General features: G+C 38.5%; 3 protein-coding genes across 4 annotated transcripts; 1 reads left to right on the plus strand and 2 right to left on the minus strand.

Moving 5' to 3' along the window:
* Nucleotides 1–1,846: 1,846 nt before the first annotated feature.
* LOC146318153 (ras-related protein Rab-18-like) lies at nt 1,847–6,717 on the minus strand. The gene is made up of 7 exons (XM_084732937.1): nt 6,521–6,717; nt 6,056–6,111; nt 5,866–5,927; nt 4,789–4,861; nt 4,451–4,569; nt 3,326–3,392; nt 1,847–2,616 (listed from the first exon to the last, which is right to left on the minus strand). The coding sequence occupies exons 1-7, from the start codon at nt 6,586–6,588 to the stop codon at nt 2,441–2,443; spliced, it is 621 nt and encodes a 206-aa protein (XP_084589063.1). The 5' UTR covers nt 6,589–6,717; the 3' UTR covers nt 1,847–2,440.
* A 1,708-nt stretch (nt 6,718–8,425) lies between these two features.
* On the plus strand, nt 8,426–13,254 carry ptchd3b (patched domain containing 3b). Its single transcript, XM_084732506.1, has 4 exons — nt 8,426–9,210; nt 9,993–10,114; nt 10,198–10,343; nt 11,587–13,254. The coding sequence occupies exons 1-4, from the start codon at nt 8,479–8,481 to the stop codon at nt 13,104–13,106; spliced, it is 2,520 nt and encodes an 839-aa protein (XP_084588632.1). The 5' UTR covers nt 8,426–8,478; the 3' UTR covers nt 13,107–13,254.
* A 2,051-nt stretch (nt 13,255–15,305) lies between these two features.
* yme1l1b (YME1-like 1b) lies at nt 15,306–23,551 on the minus strand. 2 transcript variants are annotated; one of them, XM_084732662.1, is made up of 18 exons: nt 23,365–23,551; nt 22,603–22,737; nt 21,623–21,800; nt 21,173–21,271; nt 20,767–20,876; nt 19,854–20,004; nt 19,681–19,764; nt 19,153–19,305; nt 18,911–19,063; nt 18,590–18,722; nt 17,851–17,913; nt 17,526–17,638; nt 17,156–17,311; nt 16,798–16,949; nt 16,549–16,675; nt 16,372–16,445; nt 16,171–16,257; nt 15,306–15,583 (listed from the first exon to the last, which is right to left on the minus strand). In XM_084732662.1, the coding sequence occupies exons 1-18, from the start codon at nt 23,389–23,391 to the stop codon at nt 15,440–15,442; spliced, it is 2,139 nt and encodes a 712-aa protein (XP_084588788.1). In that variant the 5' UTR covers nt 23,392–23,551; the 3' UTR covers nt 15,306–15,439. The 2 variants fall into 2 exon arrangements, with proteins under 2 accessions (XP_084588788.1, XP_084588787.1); XM_084732661.1 differs by having other exon boundaries at nt 19,153–19,326.
* Nucleotides 23,552–23,912: the final 361 nt, after the last annotated feature.

Raw genomic sequence — 23,912 nt, forward strand, 5'->3', positions numbered from 1 at the left:
TGAGATCTCCGGAATTTCCTGACCTCAATATGGGGTCAACTGCCAAAAACGTTATGTTATTGGAAATACAGAGAACACGATAAGCCTCGAGCAGGGGAATGTCTGGTACTCTGCCTCGTAGGAGAGACTTGTGGGGAGCGTCCTGTTCCATCTGGGGACGTCCTGACACCAAACATAAGCTTGTAATCACACTCTGTCCTCTGGGACCATTTTCACAAAACATGATTAACAGGATTTTTCCACTTGTGTCCTGGTTTTGGTCTGGGTTTTTTTTTTGCCATTTTGTGCAAAGAATGTTTTCAGTCTTGCATGTATGACAGGCTAGTCATCAACAAAGTATTATGGAAAGAGCACCTCACTCCTGTTTCCACTGTAAACCTGTTTTTGATTAGGCCGACTTCCACACAACATGCAAACTAAATGGCAGCTCTCAAATGGCAATTAAACAATAATTAGTCTTGAGTGACAGCATCTTCGGGTTGTCATTTATTTCAGTTTGAAACAATACAAACGTTACTGGACCATAACCCTCGCAAATGCCATTTAATGTTAAGGCAGATATTAGTTTAACATATTGCTGAATATGATTCAAATAGGTGCACAGCAAAAGCAACAGGAAAAAGTACAGGGATACAGGGGAGAGATGATTATAAACAAGAAAAAGAAATTCAAACAAACAGCAACAATACATCAAACAGCAGTCTTAGGAATGCTCTCATACTGCAATGTGTGAGAAATGCCTTCAATAAGTCAGTGGGACATATGACACCACACAGAAACTGCAAAATAAATGGGGAGAAAACAAGCGTACAGGGTCAAGCTGAGGCTACATGACATGTTGCCAGAGCAGACAGAGAAAAAAAAAGCCTGAACTCAGGAGCATATTTTATCGCAGGAGCTCTTAATACTGTAAACCTTAGTCTTGTAGCCGTGGAAGTTATGGTCCAAACAAGACAGACATGCAAAGAAAAAAAAAAAGACAGGTTTGGTTGCAGAAAATCCAAAAAGACAAAGCTGATTATTTGTCTCGGATTTTTCCATTACAAGTTCACTTGACAGCCTCTATACATACATACACAGAATCTGATGATAACAATAGGAGAAATTAACCGGTGTCAGTAACAGGGGTCTGTTGTGAAATGTCTTGCTTGGCTTTCACAGTGTTCTGGTGCATAATGAGGCCAACACACACGCCACATAACACAACTCAGTCGCACTTTATTTTAAAGTACACTAATAAGACGTAACAAGCTGTACTTTGTATCACATTGGACGAAAACTAAAATTAATTTATCCTTCATCAGACAGTCTGAGAGCCTCGTTAGACTTAGAGAGTAATCAGGGACACAACAGGACTGCACTGTGAACTAAAGTGTATTATTTCCCAGGTAATTAGGTAATTACAACAGAACTGCACTGCAAACTAAAGGTTACAAAATATAAAAATAAAAACTAAAATAATGCACTTTCATTTACAGTACAGTTCTAGCCAAATGTTGTTCTGGAAATAAAACTTTGATTGGGGTGGGCGGGGCACATTTGGTATTGTTTAGCATAAGTAAAATTTTAATAATGATTAATCAATTGATTGATCATTAATGTCAAGTGCTTACAATTTGCAACCATAGTTTACAGTGCAGTCCTGTTGTAATGTGTCAATAATTACTCTCTAATAAAGTCTAATAGGGGTCTAATAAAGAAACTTTGTAGTTTTTGTCAGATGTAAAACAAAGTGGGGCTTGTTACATCTTATTAGTGAGTTGTAAAATAAAGTGCGACCCACACGTCTTCCACCTCTACCCTCAATCCAAGTGATGTGTTATGTATGAAATAAAGCTCACAAATATACGCCTTGTGGAACATCTTGTACTTTAACTTCGCAGCTACATAGAAGTCGACATTTACAGCTCACAAAGCAGAAGCAGGGAAGTATTTTTATTTTCCTGGAAGTGCATAATTGAGGAGACATCTGTATCGATTATAATGAATCACTTGGAGTAAAATTTGACAAGCTATGTACTGTAACCTACAAATTTCTTCATGTTATAGGCACTACGCTATTAACCTGATGCCTTAATGTACAACAGAATCACTGTTGCCAATAAGATAAATTCAAACCAGACGTGTACTCCTATGACGTACACTTGGCATGGTTATGTCAATTTAAAACACTATATACTGCCTTCGACAAGAGGCTATTTTTGCATGATCCTTTCATTCATGTTTCTTAACAGAAAGAAGTGACAGATGATGGTTGAAAAGGAAGTGTGCAAACAGCAAAGTCCTTTTGACCGACAGAACTACTCCAACAAAGTTTTTTTTTTAAAAGTACTCATCCAGTTTCACCTCTCCCTTCTCTTTCTCTCTTTTCCTCTCTGTTTCTGGTCCGTAGTCTTTCCTATCAGGTTGGTGCATTTTTTCTTTTTGGTTCTGTCCAGTTTCAGGGTATGGAACAGTATCCTCCACACGCCCCCCTGCCACCGCCCTGCTCCTGCTCCCCGAGACGGAGCTTCTGGCCCTGGTTTTCACTCTCCCAGAGCCCCGGAGTCTGGAGGATCTTCTCCACAAGCTCCTCAAAGGCACACTGGACGCCATCTTTGGTCTTTGCACTGGCCTCTGTACAAAGGAAAGAGGGTTACTAAGTTTTATGAGATTAAAAAAAAAATGGTGGAGCACTTTCCAAACTGTGAGGGAAAAAAACCTACACGTCAGCTTTAAATCCAAGACAGAGCAAAACATCTTTCTTTTTTATAATACAGTAAAACTCATGACAGACATTTAAAAATATCCATGTGTTGACAAACATGACATATAAAGTATGAAATGACTTCATTTAAGAAGCAGAAGACATCCAGCGGGATGAAGACATCCTCACGATGGATTAAATCCACGACATCTTCTTGCCCAACCCTTTTCAAAACCCCTTAATTTAGCCGTTCTAAAATGGAAACTCCACAGAAAAGTTAACCTAATTTCCCTGAGACGGGCAGATTGGAGATGAGAATCAAGAACACGTGCAGACATGGATGCGATAAAATGAAAGCCCGCTAGATTTTAATCATAATGCAGTTCTTCTGGAGCGGCTGCATCTTTCAGTGCAGCTCTGACAGAAATCTGCCAAAGCAGTATAAACAACCCAACAAACCCAAACTGAATGCATGACTTAGTAAGTCATGTCTTGACTTGTTCCAAATACGCAATTACAATTCTGACTTTTCAATACAGTATGGTACATTTTAAAGGCTCTAAGTTACAATTTATGGCTCCATTAGTTTAAATGACCATGTCTGACCACGTCTGATTTGACTCGAACATGGATACTCACCAATAAAAAGCATAGAGTGTTTCCTCGCAAATTTCAGACCCTCATTTCTATCCACTTCATGGTCGTCCTGAAAACCAAACAGACATCCTATGTAATTTTCTCTATGTGTGATACACATGTTAAAGGATTAAGTGTTTTGACATGTTGAACTACACAAGTGTAACAACATCAATGGCTAGAAAACACTTTTGAATACATCTCGTGTTTTTGATTAAAGCTACTCCAAGGAACTTTCATATTGTGTTGGTTTTGGAGGCTCCTGTGGACAAAAGTCTTTCCACCAATAATAACCACATAAAATAACATCAAAAATTAAATTATCTAAATGAAAATCTCCCCCTGCTTCTTTTAACAGCTTATCTTATCTCATGACTCACTGTAAAGGTGGCTGAGAAAATATTAAAACAAGCTTGTTTCATCTGATTTCACCAAGAATTTGACCTGGTGGCAGCCATTAAGAACAACCAGACACACATAGCTGATCCTCTCGTGGATGGTCTTTACTTATACAGGTCATACGAGCGATGGCACTTGGCACACCTCCAGTTTGGAGAAATAGTGGCGTACCAGTGTAGGAAGCTAAGCAATGTACTAAAAGTTTTTTTAGCCACAAGTTCCACCTAAAAAAACAATATGTGTAAGGTATATTTAGAATATTTTAACCGCTTTACCTTGCCATCAGCAGCCTTTTCCAACAGAAAACTACTGTTATATGAGCCAAATATCATTTCCATGAATCCAAACGAGTCACACAATAACACAAACAAACTAACACATCAGACCAGCAACTCCCATGTTCTGCAAGGTAAAATTCTTTAATTTATAAATGGAGTCTGGTGGCCTTGGAGAGAGCAATATTTGGCTCATACAACAGCAATTTCCTGTCAAAAAAGGCTGCATGATGGCACATTAAAGACAAGAAAATATTCTAAATATAGCGCGCACACTTAAACCGATATTGATTCTTTTTAGGTGCCTAAAATACATTTTGCTTCTGACCCTGGTCACAGCAGTACGTTGCATGGATTCCCACACAAGTTCTGCTGTTGCTTCTCAAAACTGGGGGTGTGGCGAGCGACATCTACTGGTACAAACTGTCAGAACTGTAACAAGCTACAGACTTACCTTATCAATTTTGTTCCCAACAAGCATTTTTACAATGTCATTGCGAGTTGTGTAGGTTTCCAGTTCATTCAGCCAGTTTTCAAGCTTCGTGAAAGTGTCACGCTTTGTGACATCATAAACTGTCAAAACCATGCAAACAGACAAAGTTTTAAGAGTAGATATGTTATAAGTATAATAACATATATTTGATTGCTGTTTATTTGATTCTGAAAGAACCGTGTGTAAATAAAGTGCTAAAAAAGCAGAGAGCTGATGGGATATTTTTTCCAAGAAAGTGAAAATGATCTTTGGGTCTGTTATTGAATGTGTCATGTGGCCTTATAAGCATCGCTATTTACCCAGTATGACTCCCTGTGCACCTCGGTAGTAACTAGGCGTCAGAGTGCGAAACCTTTCCTGTCCAGCTGTGTCCTGCAAAAGTAAAGACATGTAAGATCAATGGCAGCAAAAGACTCCATGATACCACAACTTTTACAACCAACAAGAACACTCACCGAGTCCCAGCATCCACACTCACTGATTCTGACTTTGACATGTGTTCCAGATAAGTCTGTAAGGTCACAGGTCCAAGGACTGTCCTACTGTGAAATACTTACAGACTTAATTTGCATTTTCTGCTTTTAAATAATTGATTCTATTGTTATTATCAGTTTGTTATATTATCACTTGTAATATTTTATGTATGTTATTTTTGTGTTGTCAATAAGTTTGTGAAATTTTAACCTTATTTAAGTGGAAGCTTCAAATAAGCCCTCTGTTTTTTAGCCTCTCACTGTACTGTATATCATTTGTTATTTTTCCAGTGTTTTCCCTACATACTAACTTTTTGCATCCTTATCCTTCTATTGTTAAAATAATGATCAGGGAAGTCATTAAAAAAATAACCACAGAAACAGAACACTGAAAGAGCTAGCAAAGGTTTACAAGTATTTGCATACTTCTTACTTTTTATACTGTACATGCGATATTATTCTATTTTATTATTCTTTTTTCATTAATTAGATAGAAGAGCATTATAACATACATGCAGTTATTTTATTTAAAACATAAGGTACACTCAGTAGTGTTCAACTACATGCATTATGAGCCTTGAACCTGCCTCAGATATTACATGTGACTTCACAATGCTGTATTTTGAGTATTTAAGCCCTTGCATCCTCCCAAACAAACACTTATTTGTTCAGAAGACAAAGAATTAAGTCTATGAGGGTTCAGCGTTCAGGGCTTAGGTCATGGCCTCACTGTGTATGGTGCGTTTTCATTGGGCAGTGGGACTTTAATCTGTTGTTCAGTTTTTCTTTCTGTGATTCTGGCTGTGCAATGTTGCCATCTTGTGGAGGAACCCTGTAGTTTATCCTGTTTTTCATGACAACACAAATAAACTGCAGACAATGGCTTCATGACTTCAGTCTTACCCATATGGCGAGCTTTGCTCTGTTCCCATCTATTGCGAGTGTCTTTACTTTGAAATCCACACCTGGTCAGTCATGAGAGGGACAGAAAGAGAGGAAAGAGAAAGTGCTTTAAAATGTTTATTTTAAATAAATTAAGTTTCCATAGGTACGTGTGTATATGTATATTTGAATGTGTTTGTATGTGTAAAACCTATTGTTGCTGACTGCTCTGGATCAAATGTATCGTCTGTGAACCTCAGGAGGAGACTGTTAGGAGGAAATAAAGATAATATGCAAATAAGCAGGACACACAGGACAATAGGCTTTTGTGAGTTGAGTAAAGGCTCTGAGAGCCTTTCCCTCTGTCAGTTAGACAAACATTACAACAACTTCACAGTTTTATGTTGAAAACTGACTGAGGCTGAGCAACATCATCTCTTATTAGCAAACAAAACACCAGTAAAAAGTTTGACGGCAGCCTGTATAACTTTGACGTTATTTGTCATCCAGCTGTCATCTTGTTAACAGTAAGTATCTGCCCGGAACTGGTAAAGAAAGGGGACAACAACATCACTGGCTAGCTGTAGCAACAGCTGCTAATAAACTTACATAACAAGAGGAATATCAACATTCACAACAGGCTAGCTAATGAGCTCGCTACAGACAGGAGACAGACCTGGACTTCCCGACTCCACTTTCTCCAATTATCAACAGTTTCAGAGTCGTCAGCACGTCTTCATCCATATTCCTCTGGGAGTAGCTTTCACCTCCACTTAACGACGCTTTTAGCGAAAATTTCACTTGTTTTTAGGGCAGCAGGAGGCTAGCTGCGGCTCCGATGACAGACAGCCTGCTGAACGTAACTTCCGCCCAACATGCGACGCATGACGTCACCGAGTTTCACGAGGTTCAAGAAAATAAAATAGAAATAAAATAAAATCTTACTTTACTTAAAAGTGATATTAACCTATATTACAACTCCCTTGTCAAATGAAAAATAAAAAACAACAAAGGACCCCAACACTATTTAAAGCATAAAATGTTCGACTAATGTTACTCCTTATTTATCTTTATTTATTTATTTTATCTATTTATTTTTTCCTCATCCTATGCATTTTTTGGCTTTGACTGAATGCCAATGCCATTCATCGAATGTCATTTGTTTATTCACCTTTTTATTTCAGAACTGAATTCCCTGGGATCTTTCCTCTTTGGTCCTCTTTTTATTCCTGAAAATGTATTCCTGAAAAAGATTTTTTTTTTTTTTTTTTTTTTTTTTTTTTTATTAAAAACATTTTTTGTTTGTCCTTTTATTTGCCTATTTGTATATTTATTTGGTTGTATCATTGTTTTATTGTAGTTAAGAGATTTGGAAAAAAAATAAAAATAAAATATAGATATAAATAGATATTATTAGATATAAAATTCATTATATATTAATTTATTATGGTGGACTTTTTGCACCTCTCTCCCCCTTTTTGTACCTGGGGTTTTAATGTGTGTGCATTAACGTGACTGACTGTCTTTAAATAAAATTAAACTAAATGCAAAATTAGCAAAATAATACAAACAGTGATTCAGCAGTTCAGAGTTTAAAGAATTGAGTGTAAAAGTGTTGAGTGATGAAACTCTTAAAGTTTTACAGTATGAAAAACTGTGTTTGTCAGGTGGTTACATTGAATTTGTAAACAGTAAGTTCTGTGGCCTTTTGCAAAAATGCAGATTTTTCATATGTCTGCTATCTTGCCAACTGACATTTCAATACTTTATTATGTCAAAAAATTGGCCTGACTTTCATGATACATATCTTTTTAAACAAAGTTACAAGAGCAGTTTTCACACATTCTCACGTATTCTTCATAGTGGGAATGATTCCACATTGGTTATTCTGTATTTTTCATATTCCATCCTCTTCCTTTTAAACATTGTACACCTCTTTTCATGTGAAAACACATAAACACATTTTTTTTTATTGCAAATTTCTTTTTGTAATACTTGTTTTTATATTTTTCCTTACTAAAAAATGTGAATTGTGACTGCACTAAAATACCAAGGCAAATTTCTTGCATGAGGAAATTTACTTGGCAATAAACTAATTTCTGATCCTTAGTCCTGTGCTAATGTTGGCCCAATGTTTTATGTTTACCTGGAAGCACAAGTGTAGGGAGGAGAAGTCTGTCATAGACAATCGGTGTGAATTGAAAGGCAGAAAACCTTTGCACGGTCTAAATAAAGATCCCCATTATAATACGTCTTTGTTCCGAGCCTTTGCAACATTTCATCAATCTTCAAGGACCCCAAATTTTAATGTTACTTCAACCATGAGGAGGAATCACCTGGGGGCAAGTCAGTGACAGGAAGTATTGAAATGGAAGCAGTGAGCCATACTACACCTACTGTTCTTCAATAGGCTCTTTGACTGAGGCTTTCCTCAAACCTCATCTGCTTCTCTTCATTACAGAGAGGGACAACCCTGTTATTATGCAAATCTCATCTAATAAAGGAGCTGAAAAGAGGCTGCAGCACAATAAATACAGCTGGTCATGAATACTCACAGCTCGCTCTAACGTCAGTCTGAAATTTCTGATAAAAGGAGCTGCTCTTTTATATTCCCCAAAGTCGTTTTTGTACAAAATGCCAGCCAGGATGGCCAGATTCCGCACAGATTGTATAGAGAGACCCCTGCGCGCCTGTTTTCAGATGATGGGTCATTTTATTGGAGCTCATCCCTGGTGGTTCTTGATTGGCCCCCTTGTTCTCTCTGCAAGTCTGGGGAGCGGATTTTATCTTCTCAACGACAGAATGTCAAACAGCATCGAAGAGCAGTTCACACCTGTCGACGGACAAGCCAAGATGGAGAGGAGATACATCCAAGAAACTTTTCCAGGAAACAATTCCATGTTTTCCCGGTTAAGACTGAGCACAGATGGAAATTATGCAACTCTCATAGCTGCAAGTGACAGGAATATTCTGAATGTGGAGGCACTTCAGGATATCATAGAATTAGACTTAAAAGTGAGGAGTATGGTAGTGCACTTTGAAAACCAGACGTTTGAATATGTGGATGTTTGCGCTGAGGTGATGGGATCCTGCACCTCTAATGATATTTTAGATATAATTGAATACAACGGCAAAAATATAGACATGGTCAATTTGACATTTCCGTGGTATTACTCTGATTCTAGGAGCTTTTCTTTATATTTAAGTCTGGGGAGTGTGGAATTGCATGAGGAGAGCTCGGCTGTTGAAAGTGCTAAAGCCATACAGCTCCATTACTATTTACGTGAGGACAACAAAACGAAAACTGATCTTTGGTTGGAAAGCTTCATTCATTTGGTGGCAAATGTATCATCAGCTTCCATTCAGGTGAGCAGAACTTTAACACAATCCACCAGGGGTGGATCTAGACATCCTGGGACCTGAGGCAAACACAGGCCTGCTTATTATATTGGTTACTTAACAAAATAAATGAGTAATTTGACACAAAACGATACTTTAAAATGGTTGCTTTTCTAGAGTCTATGATCAGACCTACATCCATAGCAACAGTCTGTTCTCCATGGTCTGCTATTCAGACATAACAGGCCTTAGAATGCTATAAATGACAAATCAGAATTAAGTATTTAACAAAGCTGTGTAATAAAAAGAACCTTATTTATGGTGGAGTGCAGAGGATAAAATGGTCTGGTGGTAGCCCAGTGGATACTTCTGTATCTCTTGCCAGACAGCAGCAGCAGGGTGAACAGGCTGTGGCTGTGGTGGGTATACTTCCTCCTTTTTTCAGCACTGATGGGGTAGCTTTGCTTCATTTTCCAAAAGTCTGTACACAACGCAAAGCTGTTAGTTTACTGTATTTCTGAATAATTTGCGCAAATGTTCAGTGAGATCACAGAATAGTCCATAGTTAGTAGGGAGGCTCTGAAACACTCATGAATTAAGTATTCTGATGCCATTTTAGCATTTGGATTTCTATAAAGCTGTAATTAATTAGTGAAAAGTAAAAAAAAAAAAAAAAAGCCCTTTAGGCTCTTGGTAGTTTGGGGCCCAAAGCAATTGCCGACCTTTGCCTCATGGTAATCCCTCTCAGCAAACCACTGTTTTAATTGATCAGCTTTCATTCGTTTAGTGGCTTCTGTTCATCTTTCCAGGTGTCATACTCCACCTCCATGTCAATGCAGTGGGAGTTTCAGAAATCTCCAGCTTCTGTCATCCATTTATTCTCCATCACCTACACCATTGCCATCGCATTTTCCATCATATCATGTTGGAGGTTGGTGAAACATGCTGCTGATCATGTTATGGGATGGATTTTGGTTGTGTTGGTCTGATTCTGATTTCTGATCTTCTTTTCAGGTTGGATAATGTGAGGACAAAGGTGTGGGTGGCGTCCTGTGGGGTGCTCTCCACAGGTCTAGCAGTGCTGAGTGCCTTTGGTGTGCTGCTGTTGCTGGATCAACCTTTTGTCATGACGGTTGCCTCCTGTCCTTTCATGATCTTAGGTAGGTTCTGTTGAGCAAGTCCACAACTTCTCACTGCCCAATCAAGATCTGAAGTTAGAAAGTAATCAAAATGTTACTGTTAACCAAAAAAGTAACAAGCATTGGCATAACATGGCCCTGACTGCAGTTTTGACAAAAATTACATATTTATATATCGATTTTCCAACAATAGGTTAATATGTCATATAATATTCTTTTAGTATTTTTTAGAAGAGATGTTACAGAATTCTATTGCTGTTGTGCCTGGCAAGACACACGAATCAGTACTAAAGTATAACATGAAAAGTTTATTGTTATAGCAAGATATTTTCACATTATTACTTTGTACAAACTTATCACATACCAAGAAACTTTTGGTGTTATAAAAACATACCTTTTTTCTTGTTATAATGTGAAATGTTTCTTGTTTTAACGAGACGACTTACTGATATAAAATATTTCACATTATTATGCAATAACTTTTATTATTGTATAACACATTGTTACAGTAAGATGTCACATTATAACATGAAAGCTTTTACATTATAACAATAAGTTATCTTGTTATAACATGACACGTTTCCTGCAGGGCCTTTTGGGAATTCTGATCCTAATTTTTCTATTTCTAACTAGGTTAACTTACTTTATGGATCATTTTAAAACACAGAAACACAATGAAAAAACATACACAAATCTGTACAACATAGTTACAGCAAATGGGTGAATAAATAATAAATCAGATTTTTTTTTTATTAAAAATGGTAAATTTACGCGATTTTAAGAGAATTTTCTTGTTATCATGTTATATACTTTGTCATGTTATATCATGTGGCAAATCAACAAGAAGTTATTACATGACGACATGTAATGTTTGTCGTTATAACAAGATATGTAGTATATTGGTATGACAAGAAAGGTTTCTTGTTATAACGCAATAAGTTGTAATAATGTGTAAATACCTTGTTAGAACATGAATAACATCTTATTATAACAATACAAATTACCTGTTGTAACATTATTCTTATCCGTCTTTCTTTTTTTTCTGGTGTGGGACCAAAAAGAGAAAATTGTTGTAAGATGAGTCCATGTTTCGCAATCATGATACACAATATTTTTCTATTCATGGCACATACCTGTTGCTGGCTTAAACAGTCAGGGGACAAGAGATTTGCTGGTGCAGTTAATGAACTTTTTATTCAGCTTTGCACACAAAACAGGTAGTCACATTAACCGCTCTTTTACAATCTGTCCGACTATCTAACAGGTATTGGACTGGATGATATGTTCATCATGATCTCTTGCTGGCAGAGGACACGTGTTCTGGACAGCATCCCTGACCGGCTGGCTGACACCTACAAGGACGCTGCCGTGTCCATCTCCATCACCACCCTGACCGACGCTCTGGCTCTCTTCCTGGGCTACAACTCGCCCTTTGGTTCAGTCCAGTCCTTCTGCCTGTATGCTGGGATTTCTATTTGCTTCTGCTACTTGTACAGCATCACTTTCCTGGGAGCGTGCATGGCTTTGAACGGACAGAGGGAAGCAGAGAACAAGCACTGGTTCACCTGTGCCAAAATCCCAGAAGACTTACCAACCAGGAATTCAAAAGCCTTCAATATCTGCTGTGTTGGAGGGAGCTACGATCGAATCACTGAGCAGGAGGAAACTGAGCCCATGAGTCACTTTTTTGAGCGGTTTTATGGTCCATTTATGACCCACAAATTGATGAAAGCATATGTGTTTGTCATTTACGCAGGCTATCTGGTTGTAAGTATCTATGGTTGCTTTATTTTAAAAGAGGGACTCGATATCAAAAACCTGGCTTTGGATGATTCCTACATCATCGATTACCACAACGATCAAAGACAGCACTTCTCTGAATATAGCTGTAATGTGATGGTAGCGGTGAAGCAGCCTTTGATGTACTGGGATGAGAGTGAACAGAACCATCTGCAGTCATGCATTTCAAATTTTGAAACCTTGAACTTTGTCAATAGCACTTTTGCTTGGTTTGTTTCCTTTCAAAAGTACGCAAATGCAACCAGTCTCAACGTAAGTTCTCAAGAGGCTTTCCAAACACAATTGATCAGTTTCTTACAACTCAACTCCGTGTTCAAACAAGACATAAACTTGACTGCAGACAATGAGATTCAGGCCTCTCGATTTTTCATTCAGACGCTCAACAAAACCACAACGAAGGACATGATGACCAGACTCAGGAGAACAGCAGAGGACTGCCCAGTAGAGCTCCTGGTGTACCACCCTGCCTTTATCTACTTCGACCAGTATACAGTCATTATGAACAATACCATTGAAACCATCCTGGTGGCTGTGATCGTGATGCTAGTTGTCTCACTCATCCTGATACCCCATCCTCTTTGCTCTGTATGGGTAGCTTTTGCAATTTGTTCAGTTATTGTCGGTGTGACAGGCTTCATGGCGCTGTGGGGCGTAAACCTGGACTCCATTTCCATGATCAACCTGGTCATGTGCATCGGTTTTTCCGTAGATTTCTCAGCGCATATTTCTTACGCTTTTGTCTCCAGCCCCAAGAGTGACGCAAACGCGAAAGCTATGGATGCCTTGGCCCGTTTAGGCTATCCAATACTACAAGGAGCACTGTCCACTATTTTAGGAGTGGTGATGCTGTCCATGTCTGGGAGTTATATCTTCAGGACGTTCTTCAAGATCGTGTTTCTTGTGATTACAATTGGGTTGCTACATAGTTTAGTGTTTATTCCAGTGCTTCTGACACTGTTTGGGGTCTGTGGGAAGTGGTGTTAAAGTGGATATGTCCCTTTTGTGCATTTAACAGAAATTTGAATGGTTCACTCTTTTTGTTTAAAGAGACATAATCTAATCTTGCATTCATGAAGTGCAGAATAATAAGAAAAATCGGAAGATTCACATGAACAGATTAGCTTGCTATAATCATCTTAAAAGCAGCGGGGGAGAAATGACGTGCACAGCCAGAATATTTTCACATCTAACTCTGTGAATTAAGGGTTTATTTAAACAAAACAAGAGTTGGTAACTGTTGGAACAGTGGAAAGACGAGCTAAGATAGTTTTGAAGCATTTAAATTTGTTAAGCTTGAATCAGAACAATCCTAGCTAGCTAGCTAACATTGCTAATGGTCATCTAAGATACTGAGGTGATAATCAAAATGCTCAAAAACCCTCAAAGGCAAATACTATTATATTTACCAATCTAACCTTAAAAAGTGAAGTAACTAAAGGACGAGAAATCATTAAAAGGCCAAAGGACCTTCACTATTGCATCAACAAGAAGTATACAGACACGCAGCTCGTAACACAGATACGTCACACTACTTTGTGGAAATAGAAAACTACTGACTAACTTAAAAGGATATATGCTGATTTCTACATTTTCTTTTTAAAATTTCAGTTTGACCTTAATACTTACTTTGTAATTTTTGGTGTATGTCAGTGTCATAATAAAGAACAGAGAGAATGATGCTAAAACTGATCTGTTTTAACATGTCGAAATGTAAATCTTGTGTTTTCGTTGAGTTAAAAAATCTAAATCTTCAGTGCACTCATACTCATGTGCCCACACACCAAAAACATGAGTTATTTTTTTATTTTTTTTTATTTGGGCTTATTTTTATTTATTTCAGCTGCACAGACATTCATTAACCATTGCCATCACATTGTTGAAAGATTTTATCAGTCAACAGCAGAGAGCCATTCAATGTGTTCACAGCATAAAAGCATTACTATACATCTATATACAGTGTTCCCATTCCCAATCATATATACAGCTAAATATGGATAAAAGACAATAAACAGAAGAAAGAGTGTAAAACTGAAGGAAAAAACTGGAGAAAAAAAGGTTAACACTATTAAGTATAACATATGCTGGTGCTAATCTTGACAGGAGTCATACCTTCAATAAAATCAGTGTTTCAAAATGCTAAAATATGGATTACATACACTATTGCTGCTGTAACTATTACTTGAAAACTGAGACATTCAACATTTATCAGAGGCATGACTGCAAGTATCTACCCTCAGTCTGTGTTGAAGAAATGTCATAGAATAAAAGATGCCACTTCACAATTAGACTTGTTACAGCTTAACTTGCCTGTAAGCAATGAAGACTGGCATCTTTCTTCAACTGGACTGTGTTGCAACAGAAAGGTATACAAATACTAGATGTGAGAAATTTCTCTGCTTTGACGTAATAATGAAAAGAGACGGCATAACTGGCCTTGTTGTTTGTCTGAATAATGCAAAGATTAAGAGTCTTTAATCCACTCATTTGCAAGAATTTACAAGAAACTCATATTTAGCAGTTTTTCAGAAGCTGAACTCAGACTTTAAAAATAAATTAGGCCAATTTTACAACTTCAAAATCCTAAAATTTCAAAGCTCTACCACTACATAAACACATCTTACATTTGTCGCATGCTTTTTGAGGCTGAGCAGCAGTTACTGATCCGTCTGTACAAGCAGAATAAATCAAATAAATTACACGAAGAGTGCACAAGTGCATTTTCTATTTGTACACTTTCCCAAAGTGCTGACGTTGTAGCTTAACTTTATACACTTCCTTCTTTAAAAGGAAAAATTCACACTTACAGTACATTCCCCAAAAGGCCTCCGTTAAAAAAATAAGTAACAGGGACAGACACAGAGGGGTACAGCAGGAACAGAATTTGAAAGTTTTGTCTATTTTTCTTCACATTAAAAACAAGAAATCCCATCCAGATGCTGTTTTTATGTTTGAGGTGCATGAATACATTCATGTATGATTTCCTCTTGCAAACTGATAAAGTGACCTGAGCAACACCCTTAACACGTCATTTAACCCTTTAACCTTTCTCACATACAATGAACCTCTGAACTCATGAAAGTTGTGTTTAAGTTTTATAAAACAGAACTACTTATCTGGGAATACTGATGTGATTACACACAGGTGACAGCGTGGAGATATGACACAGTACTTTGTGAATGCAGGCCTCCACTGATTCACTGCTCATGAACTGAATCCACCCCTCCTTCCGTGACCCCTGAGCTCTTAAAAAGAAAAAAAAAATATCAGACTACCCTCCCACGTTGCTACCCACTGATTGTCGCTGTCCTCGCTGGTTTTCATCTGGTCTCAAGGGTCTTGCCTTCCAGGACCAGCTGGATCTCTTTGGCATCCAGCGTCTCGTACATGAGCAGAGCGTCTGCCAGGTTTTTGTGCTCTTTGGCGTGAGACTTCAGCAGGGCTTTGGCACGCTCGTAAGACTCCTGGAGACAACAATAGAAAAGACAGTAAAGAGGGTTTTTGGGGGTTGCTGAAAGAGATGCACTGATTGCAAATTTGTTAGCTGATTTCAATTACTGATTTTTTTTTTTTTTAAGTGTGGCCTGCTGATTTTGATTATAACTGCCAGAATACACAAACATTTTTCTAACTTTTCTTTAATGGAAAATTAAATCGCAAATTCATGATAAACCACTGCCAATTAAACAAAGTTTACATTTTCTCCAAAAGTGCTCCAGGTCCCTGGCAGGCCTTATTCTCTTTTCTTTCCACAGTAAATCGATCAGCTGTTAGTAACTGTCATTATCCTGCAAACAAAAGCCTACTTCTCTAAAAATACACACTCTGGACTTTGAGTTCAGTGACTGCCTGCCAGACTCCATTAACATATTGCTCAATATAACTGTTAACTGATGTTACTGCCTGGTGCACATGACGTAAAATCTGACTGGCACAGAATTGGATTTCTGTTTTCAACTGTTTTCAGCTTGACCAGCCATGATCAGTACATCTATAGTAGCTCAGTTGTTTTATATACAGATGTTATATCTTAAAAAAAGATAACACTGACCTTCAGTAACACCCTGACTTCATGTTCCACAGCTGCTTGTGTCTCTGGGCTCTGGGCCGTCATGTCAGTATAGGTCATCACACCCAACTGAGAGAGAGGAAGGGGAGACAAATACACAAAATATGCATAAATGTACATAAAATTATAGCAAAACTGTATGCATGTTCATTATAAATACTATTGATAGCTTTCCCTTTTTACCTTTTCACACATTCCAAATCTGGTCACCATCATCTTAGCGATCTTTGTGGCGCTATCAAAGTCACTTGATGCACCTGGAGAAGAAGGGACAACAAATACAATAAAACACTTCTTCTCGTGGGAGAGAATCAAGATTTTTCTACTGACCTACAGGGCCTGTCAGGAATTCTTTCTTACCGGTTGTGATGTACTCATGTCCGAATATGATCTCCTCCGCTACACGGCCGCCCATGCTGACGTCCATCTGGGCCAGAAGCTGTGAGCGAGTCTCACTCCAGCGATCGTTCTCTGGGAGCATGGACACCTGAGAAGAGACAATGAAGAATATGGAGAGGAGGGATGAGAAGATGATCACAGTTTAAAGTAATGACAGTTTGGACCAGACCTAGTGTCAAAGCTTAGTTTACAAGCTCTAGGGTTTCTTACATGTCCCAGACTGGGGCCTCGGGGCATGATAGTGGCCTTGTTGATTGGCATGGCGTCTTTGGTGTAGTAAGCCACTATTGCATGGCCTGATTCATGGTACGCTGTGATGAGCTTGTTCTTCTTGTCTATTTCTGCACTCCTTCTCTCAGGGCCTTGAAAACAAGAGAAGAGGGGATCAATTCAGTGATTTCATCAAGAACGGGGGCTGAAAGTTCAACAAAAACAATAAAAAAAGATGAGATGATGAGAGTGATCCTCATCATAATAAGTAAGTTTTGCTGTACCAGATGAAAACACACAACCAGGAAGAGGTTTCATACACAGATTCACTAACCAGTAAAGCTTCCTTGTTACTCACCCATGAGGATTTTGTCTTTAGCAAACTCCAGCTCCTTCAGGGTCACCATGTCTTTGCCATCAACTGCTGCCTTAAGGGCAGCCTGGTTCACCAGATTTTCCAGGTCAGCGCCAGAGAAGCCAACTGTGCCCCGGGCAATAATATTGGCCTCAATAGCTGGAGACATAACACACAACATCAACGGTCAGTCTGAGCCTCAGAGCTACTGTTAAAACTAAGTAAAGAGCAGACATTCAGCCTACGATGGCAGCTTAAAAAATACAGAGGCATACAAACACATTTGGACTAGAATATATAATATAGAAAATATATAAAAACCACAAAATTACACTTGAGAAAAAATACTGGTCAAATTCATTTGATCTCACACCTGGATCAACTTTAATCTTCTTCAGATACCAGTTGAGGATCTCTGTGCGTCCTTTCACGTCTGGTTTGGGGACAGTCACCTGCATGTCAAAACGTCCTGGGCGGATCAGGGCGCTGAAAGTGAGGATCAGTTGGTCAGTAAAATACTGATACTGTATCAGCATACAACTCTGTGTCACAGCATCAAAAAGACTTTGGTGCCATTTTGTTGTTACTGCAAAGGGAAGCTATGACTCTGAGGGTTATAAAGCTTGACATTTGTAAGTGCACACTGTGAGCTCAGATATTTACACAGCTTCAAGCATGAGACACAGAGGTAAACGTACTTATCCAAAGCCTCCGGGAAATTGGTGGCTCCGATGATGATCACGCCTTCATTTGGTTTAAACCTACAAAAACATCACATGATACATGCAAGTAAGTGTCTGCAATGCAGTGACTCATGTTTTCTCTTCAGCTCTTCTTCAGCTCAGTTCTTCAGCTGCAACAATTTATCAATTAATTTATTGGTCAATAGAAAGAAAATTAGTTTCCATCTATTTCGATAATCAATTCATTGTTTTGGCATTTTTCAAGCCAAAATGCTAAAAACATTTGCTGGTTCCAGCTTTTAAATGTTTGGATTTATAGCTCATTTGTTCATTCATTGTCATTTATGACAATAAATTAAGAGTCTTTGAGCTCTGGACTGTTGGTTGGACCTCTGGTTCTCTTCACAGCACTCTTCAGCACTCTAGTTCATACTTTGACTCACTTCATTTATTCTTGTAATAAAAACACCGTACAGTGTATGTATGTACATTGATTTGACATATATTAACAACACATTCCAATATGCTTCGACTTTTTAATAACATCTATTACAAATGCAATATAAACTTATATATATTATGACTGAAGATTTTTTTTTAATCCATATCATCTACTCCAACTGCACAGACAAGCATTACAGACTATTTCCAGGATGACAAACCAAACTTGCTTTGATCTGAATTAAAAAAAACTCCTCACTCACTGCATTCCTAAAAACGTAAAAAAAATGCAACAGATAAGTTGAGAGATTACCCGTCCATCTCAGCAAGTAGTTGGTTGATAGTCTGTCTGGAGTAAGGATGCATGGGAGACTCAATCCTTTTCCCACCAACACTGTCCAGTTCATCAATGAAGATCACACAGGGAGCGTTGGCTTTAGCCTCCCCTACAAATACAAAAATAAACATATGTACAATAATATGCAACACAATAATTATAATCCACCACAGACATGCATCAGTTGTGTTACTTGAAGGCGTCTTTACACACACATGTGGCTTGTGAGGAATGAAACGGGAAAGAAAAGGTAAATTTGTGACGCTGATATTTTCTTAATCATGAAAGATATCCCACTGAAAAGGTTCCTGATGCGGCTGGCTCCCACTCCAACAAACATCTCGTCAAACTCAGACCCAGAGGCGTAGTAGAACGGCACATCTGCCTCTCCTGCCACTGCTCTGGCCAGTAGAGTCTTTCCAGTCCCTGGAGGGCCGACCAGTAGAACACCTGAAGCACGGAGTGGTGAGAAGGAGGAGAGTGAAACAAAACCAGAATACTCATAAGTCAACACACTGCAATGTGAATGATGGCCCCACCTTTTGGCAGCTTTCCTCCCAAAGCTGTGAACTTCTGTGGGTTTTTCAGGAACTCCACCACTTCCTGCAGCTCGTTCTTTGCTTCCTCTACTCCCTTGACGTGCTCAAATGTCACGTTTTTCATCTGGACGGGGTCCACTGCCGAGTCCAGGCCTGATGTGGTTCGGAACCGCACTATCAAAAATGGTTAGATTAAAGTTCGAAATCACACTGCATGGCACGGTTAATGAACCCACACACACACACAAACACACACACACTGCATGTTATTATTAAATATCCACATCTGAATGCATGTTAGCGTTTCAATACAGCAAGTTAGAATTAGTTGTCGGTGTCTGCATCATATCAAGTTATATCAAGCTTAGTTCTTCTCTTTGAACACATGTTCAATATGCATGGATTAGTTAAGCAGGCAAATCCTGAGCCACGTTATTAACATTCATAATTTAATATAGCAAAGTGTAAAAATATTGGAGGTGATTTCATGTATGCCATGAAATTAAAGAGGAGAAAAGGACCCTTTACCCGATATGAAGGGGGTCTTGGAAATACCATAGAGGCCAACAAGAAGCAGCACAAGCAGGATGAGGCGCGTCCTCCTGAGAGAGTCTGAACAGTTGGAGCAGGAAAACTATATATCAGTACCTTTTAATGCCTATTAATGGATTAATTTAGAACATGTATGTATGAAAACATGCCTTGTGTGCGCTGTGTCAATGCTTGGGCTTTCAGGAAACCCTCAGCAAAGCCCCTCTTGAAAGCATCCTGCTGTCCATCAGGGATGTTCTTATTCTTCAACAGGCTGTCCAGACTTTCAACTTCAAACCCCTTGTCACGTGTCAGGAAACCCTGCAGGACAAGGTAAGACTGGTCAGCAGTATTCACACAGCCAGAATTATACTTCACTTTTATCACACTTTTACTCTTACAAGTGTGATTTTAAAAAAAAACTCTAGCAGTGTGTGTGTTTTTTTTTTTAACCTTGGCCTAGCTTTACATATTTTAGGGTCTTAATGACTAATGAGATCAAAAAGGTTCAGTAGATTGCCTCAGCTGGCAGCCACTAAATGAATGGCAATTCTAACCCTAACCCTAACCCTTTTGCTAAAGAGTAAGGTCTTTATTTCTCTCTTTAAAGTAACCAGACTCCATTAACAAAAACAGTAATTTTACATTACAGAACATGTGAGCTGAGAAATTACTATTTTTGTCAATGGAATCTGGAGTCTCTCTGTCTGTACAGATTCTTTTCAGAATGTTATCACACCCACAGAATAGCAATCTGATCCCATAAATGGCAAAAACTTTTGTGTGTGTGCAGAATATCCAATGGGAGAAAAGGCCAACTCAGTTCTAAAGAAAACTGCACTGATGATGTGGTGCACTATGATCTTTAGGGTGAATAATCTGAAAGCTCAACAGGCCCTGCAATTTCCTCAAGAAACTGCAACTCTGGTCAGGTGAAAGTGTTGTTTCTGCTGAGGCTACACTTCCAGCTAAACAGTTTAAAACTGTATCTTAAACATGCTTATCACATAAAGTATGTCAAGGATATACTTAATGTAATAAGCACATTTGACGTTAAGCATTTGAACATCTCTAAAAACATACCTTCATAAAAGATGGTGTGAACCCTTCAGGTTCCACAGAACGCTCGGAGGCTGACTGCAGTCGTCTGGTTTTGCTCCTTAAGGTTTTAAAGCCTCTGCTCTGGACCCAAACTTGAAATATACAGAAAGCATATGAATGTTAAAGCAGATTTCAAAAGCAGCCATGTTTCCACGGGATATAACTTTATCAGATTTGCATTAGTACAGGTAAATGTACAATGCATATGTAAAATTAGGAAACCATAGATAATATTGACAATTAACTGCAATATCTGTCAGTAATGTTCATCTATACTGTTTCTAAATAATATACAATCCAACTCCATCATTTAGTAGTGACACCTGGATACAAGGCTTTGGATCACTAGTAAACTATAACACCACCTGTGCTTCTAATGCATAGTCACCTGGCCAGTATTGTAGTTCTGTGCTGATAGTCTGAAGAGGTGAAGGGTGCTGCCTGGAAAAAACCTGGGCTGACATGGGCGTCGCACCACATAAGAAGCCTGGGAACACAGGACAAGGTATAACTATTAATGCTGAGATACCTTGAGGAAAAAGTAGTAGCAAAGGCTCTAAATGCTCGTAAAGACCTAGAAGCAAGCTGGACAATAAGATGAGAAGCATCAGAATCTCATCACAAAATTCTGCTATTCTGTGCAGTTAAGTGAAACACCATGTTTAAAATTCCTTGCAGATTGTGACGTCCTGATGTGATGTATTCATTCATGAGTGATAATGAGGAGTCAAGGGGGTTCTGAGGTTCCAATCATTTGGAATCAACATTAGAGACGTCAAAGGCCATAACAACGTCGAGTCATTCACCCAAATCTGATGACAAAGATGCACATTCTCACCATGCTTATTGTAGAAAAAGGAGTGTGTAGAAAGATGCGAGGTCCTCCAAGCTGTCTGTCCACCCAATGGAAGTGGCGCCTCCTGTGGACTCAGGCGTGGTAACACATGGCTCACCAGCTCGTCCAGCTGCTGTGCTCCCAGGTCTGATAAGCCAAGCTCACGCAGGTTCCACATAGGCTGCATGCAAAACATTATACTGTTATTTATATTCTTTACAAGGTGACTCTGGAATATGTTTTTGTTAAAGAGGAAAAAGACAACTTTTCAGCCCCCAAGTGTTTCCAAGTGGTATTATTGTTTTGCCACCACGCCAAAGACAACATGTAGTAATCATTACAAATAATAAGATGGAGAACACGTTTTTCTTTTTTTCCCCTACTTTTTATTCTCATTTTAAGAGCTCCCTCATTCAATAATTGGTTCTGCCAGAAAAAACAAACAATATCAAATGAGCCGCATTAGCTTCCATTTCATTTTCAATTAATTATCAGTTGGTGCCTTAGTTAAATTCTTAATAGCGCTTAATCAAGTAATGATTATCATTAACATTCTTACCCCTTACCTCACTCTGCTACTGCTAAGCATGAGCTACAACTCAACCACAGAGGACAAAAACATTTGATGAAGAAATGATCAACACCAGTTTGGAAATAAGAGAGAAAGAGGCATGTTCACTGAAGAAGGGGAGAGTAACATTAGAAGAAAGAGTGTGAATTTGTTCATTAATTTAGTCAATAATGGAGAGATATTTTTCCACTGAAAGATCATGCCTGGTAGCAGATAGGTTTGCATAGTGAAAGCAAGGCTTCTGGGAAAAAGATTTACTTCATAATGACATATCAAAGCAAAAAAAAAAAAAAGTTGTCTATTTCCACATTAAAAACATGGAGCAGGGTTAGGAAGAATGAAGAGTAAGTGCAGCATCACAATGTCTCCGACCTGATGCAGCAATTACAGATTATGTCCCACCAATATATACCTCTGTGCAGTGTAATTCTGAGTCTGAGGCATGCTCTTTGTGTTTTCTCGATGTGCAGGTGACACTGCTGCTGCTTCCCACAGAGGACTTCATAGAGTGGAGGACATTGATGAGGTGGCTCAGAGGTACAGTCACCTGTGATCACATGTAATCACACAAACAGAGGGTAAGAGGCATGTTTTGAACATTAAATAATTACCACTATTATACATATTGCAATTATGGCTTGTTGTTGACAAATGGGCTAGCTAGTACATTAGCTAGCTGGTGTTACAAAGTCAACATGATCTCAATCATACTTACAATCGCTAATTCTAAATTAGAAAGTAGCCACATACAGATGATTAACACTTGTCAGTGGAAAAATTGGTTTGTGAACTGCTGATTTATGACTATATCTAAATCATCAGTCGTCAAACATGTCGCTGACTGACGCAGTTTCCCATCAGTCAGCTAAAAGGACACAGTGAACCTAAGCAGAGCAGCTAGCCAACAGTTAGCTTAGCTCAAACTTCTCTCACAACTCCGCACAGTCTTCCTTTCAGTTTCGTTATAGGTAAACATAAAGATAACAACATAGGCACGATATAGACTAAAGGGAATTTAATGTAATATTTCATTGAAATCATCAAACTACTACGAAAGGTCGTCAGGCTCAGAAGAGAACAAGCTATGGTCAACTTTGCTTGCTAACAGGCTCAGCTGAACCAAAACAACAACAATGCTAATGTTAGCTTGGCCTACCGCTGCTTGCTCTCTTACCTGTGGTTGGACGGTCAACGAAAACATGTTTAATCCTCACTGGCACAAAATAGCCGTTAAGATACTAAAGTTACACCAGTGTTCCTCTGAGTTAAAGGGCCGTGTTACTTTCACTTTATCTCTCTGTGGCAGGCATAGCAAATCAGACTGCGAACTTAAGCGGTGACAGCTGGGAACAAACCGGATATGACCTCTGCGGTGTTGTGACAAATTTTGTATCCCTGCCGAAATTCTTTTCCTGCCTCAGTTCCCTCTTGCTAGCTTCAGTTAATGTAAAATTGAATATAATTCTGCTAAGTTACAGTCATGACACCAGCGTGCTTAAAGTCTTTTCTTATAAAACAGATCCATTGCCAGACTTATATATTAATATTGTTTTATTATGTGACTTGAAGTACAACAACTATTACTCGTCTATAAGAAAAATACACACAGAACTATTAGTTACTTAGCTATTTAAAGGCCAACTAATTTTCTGGCATGTAGAGCTGCAATGATTAATCAATTATTTTGATGTTTCCCTAATTTTTTTATTGGTTTGAACTGAC

Source organism: Lutjanus erythropterus, chromosome 12 (assembly GCF_056507025.1).
Source record: "Lutjanus erythropterus isolate fLutEry1 chromosome 12, fLutEry1.hap2, whole genome shotgun sequence".
NCBI classification, from domain to species: Eukaryota; Metazoa; Chordata; class Actinopteri; order Lutjaniformes; family Lutjanidae; genus Lutjanus; species Lutjanus erythropterus.